The sequence below is a fragment of the Penaeus chinensis genome, chromosome 30 (assembly GCF_019202785.1).
Source record: "Penaeus chinensis breed Huanghai No. 1 chromosome 30, ASM1920278v2, whole genome shotgun sequence".
Taxonomy (NCBI): Eukaryota; Metazoa; Arthropoda; class Malacostraca; order Decapoda; family Penaeidae; genus Penaeus; species Penaeus chinensis.
The window spans coordinates 8,886,458-8,888,664 of NC_061848.1; the positions used below are offsets into that span (position 1 = coordinate 8,886,458).

General features: G+C 25.9%; 1 protein-coding gene across 1 annotated transcript in view; it reads right to left on the reverse strand.

Annotated features, from left to right (window-relative positions):
- LOC125041209 (mucin-2-like) overlaps positions 1–301 on the reverse strand; it is a 17,667-nt gene extending 17,366 nt beyond the window's left edge. Inside the window, exon 1 of the mRNA XM_047636048.1 lies at positions 148–301. Within this exon, the coding sequence (XP_047492004.1) occupies positions 148–234 (87 nt within the window). The 5' untranslated portion in view covers positions 235–301. The remainder of the gene's footprint in view (positions 1–147) is intronic.
- Positions 302–2,207: the final 1,906 nt, after the last annotated feature.

Below are 2,207 nucleotides of genomic sequence, written 5' to 3' on the forward strand. Positions count from 1 at the left end.
GCATTAGATTCAGTAGAAATACATGCTATGCTGAATGTAACAAACCAAACACCCAAATCTTTAAACATTATGTATTGGAGGAATATAAGTGTAAAACGTGTACAACATACATGAGAAACTGTGTACGAAAATAGAGGTCGATCCTACCGATCCTTCCGAAGCCGCTGGGCGAACACACCCACTCAGCCAAAGCGCCGACACCACCAGCAACAGGAAAGCGCCCCTCGGAACCATAGCGCTCTGCACTTCCGTCCGGAGCTAGGGCTTGTCGACAACTGTGACTCGAGGGACGGACAACGAAAGGCGTAGACTCGAAGCAACAACTGTCGGCGCAAAATTCGCAGGTGTGCAACGTCAAAACAATAACCTTAATTTTCACGCGTGGGAAGGATCTTACTTCCTAACAGAAATTTATGACCATGAGTGTTTTGACAAGTACCCTCCCATCACGCAATTAATCCAGTTCAGAGTTAATAATATCGTAAAACTTGTCCAACTAAGTCAAGGAGAAATGTGACGCGCAAATGTTCGACTAAGAAAGAAGAAAAAAACATGTAAATTTTTAATACTAAAAAAAGGTTTTACATAATAAATTTAGATTGTAAATGTTAGTCAAAAATGTAAAATGAAAATGTAGCTGTGTATACGTGTATATGTATACACACACACATATATATGTATATATATATAAATGTATATATGTATATATATATGTATATATGTATATATTTATAAATGTATATATGTATATATAAATAAATGTATATATATAAATATGTATTTATAAATAAATTTATATATATATAAATATATATATGTATATGTATATATAAATATATATATATATGTATATATATTTAAATATATATATATATATATATATATATATATATATATTCATGTATTTATTTATATATATACACATTTATGTATTTGCCTATATATGTATATGTATTATATATACATATATGAACATACATTATGTATCCATATATATGTATATGTATTATATATACATATATGAACATACATTATGTATCCATATATATGTATATGTAACAACACAAAAAAAAATATATATATATACACACTATACATATATATGATATATCTATCTATCTATCATACCTGAAGATGGAATCCAGGTGAATTCTGAAACTGTTGTCTCACTTTTAATAAATCTAGTTTTACATTGTGGGTTTTTCTACTATAGTATCAACACGGTAGAGTGTTTTTCTCCTTTCACAGTATATATATGTATATGTATATATATATATATATATATATATATATATATATATATGTGTGTGTGTGTGTGTGTGTGTGTGTGTGTGTGTGTGTGTGTGTGTGTGTGTGTGTGTAAATAACATACATACTTACCTATATATACATATATACACATATACACATACATACATATATATATATTTATATATATACATATATATATTTATATATATATACATATATATATTTATATATATACATATATATATATATACAGTATAAATAAATATATAAAAATATGTGTTTCCAGATATAAACCTTTCGAAAATAAGAATAAGTAAATATATGGATAAGAAGTAAGAAGAAGAAACAAAGAGAAATATACATGTATACTTACACACACACACACACACACACACATATATATGTATCTATTTATATATCTAATATGTATATATATATATGTATATGTATATATGTATATATACGCAAACATATATATATATATATATATATATATATATATATATATATATATATATGCACACACACACACACATATATATATACATATATATACACATATAATGTGTATATATATGTATATGCATGTATATGTGCATATATATATATGTTTGCGTATAGATACATATATACATATACATATATATACATATTAAATATATAAATAGATGCATATATATATATATATATATATAAATATATGTGTGTGTGTGTGTGTGTGTGTGTGTAAGTATACACATACACACATGTATATTTCTCTTTGTTTATTCTTCTTACTTATTCATATCTCTTCTATTTTTATCAATATATTTACTTATTCTTATTTTCGAAAGGTTTATATCTAGAATACGAACATTTACTGGGGTCAATATCCTCAACAATATTACAGCCTTGCAGTGAACGTAGTAGGCTAAATAAGAATCAGACAATATACATATTTTGAGAATGCAAATGTA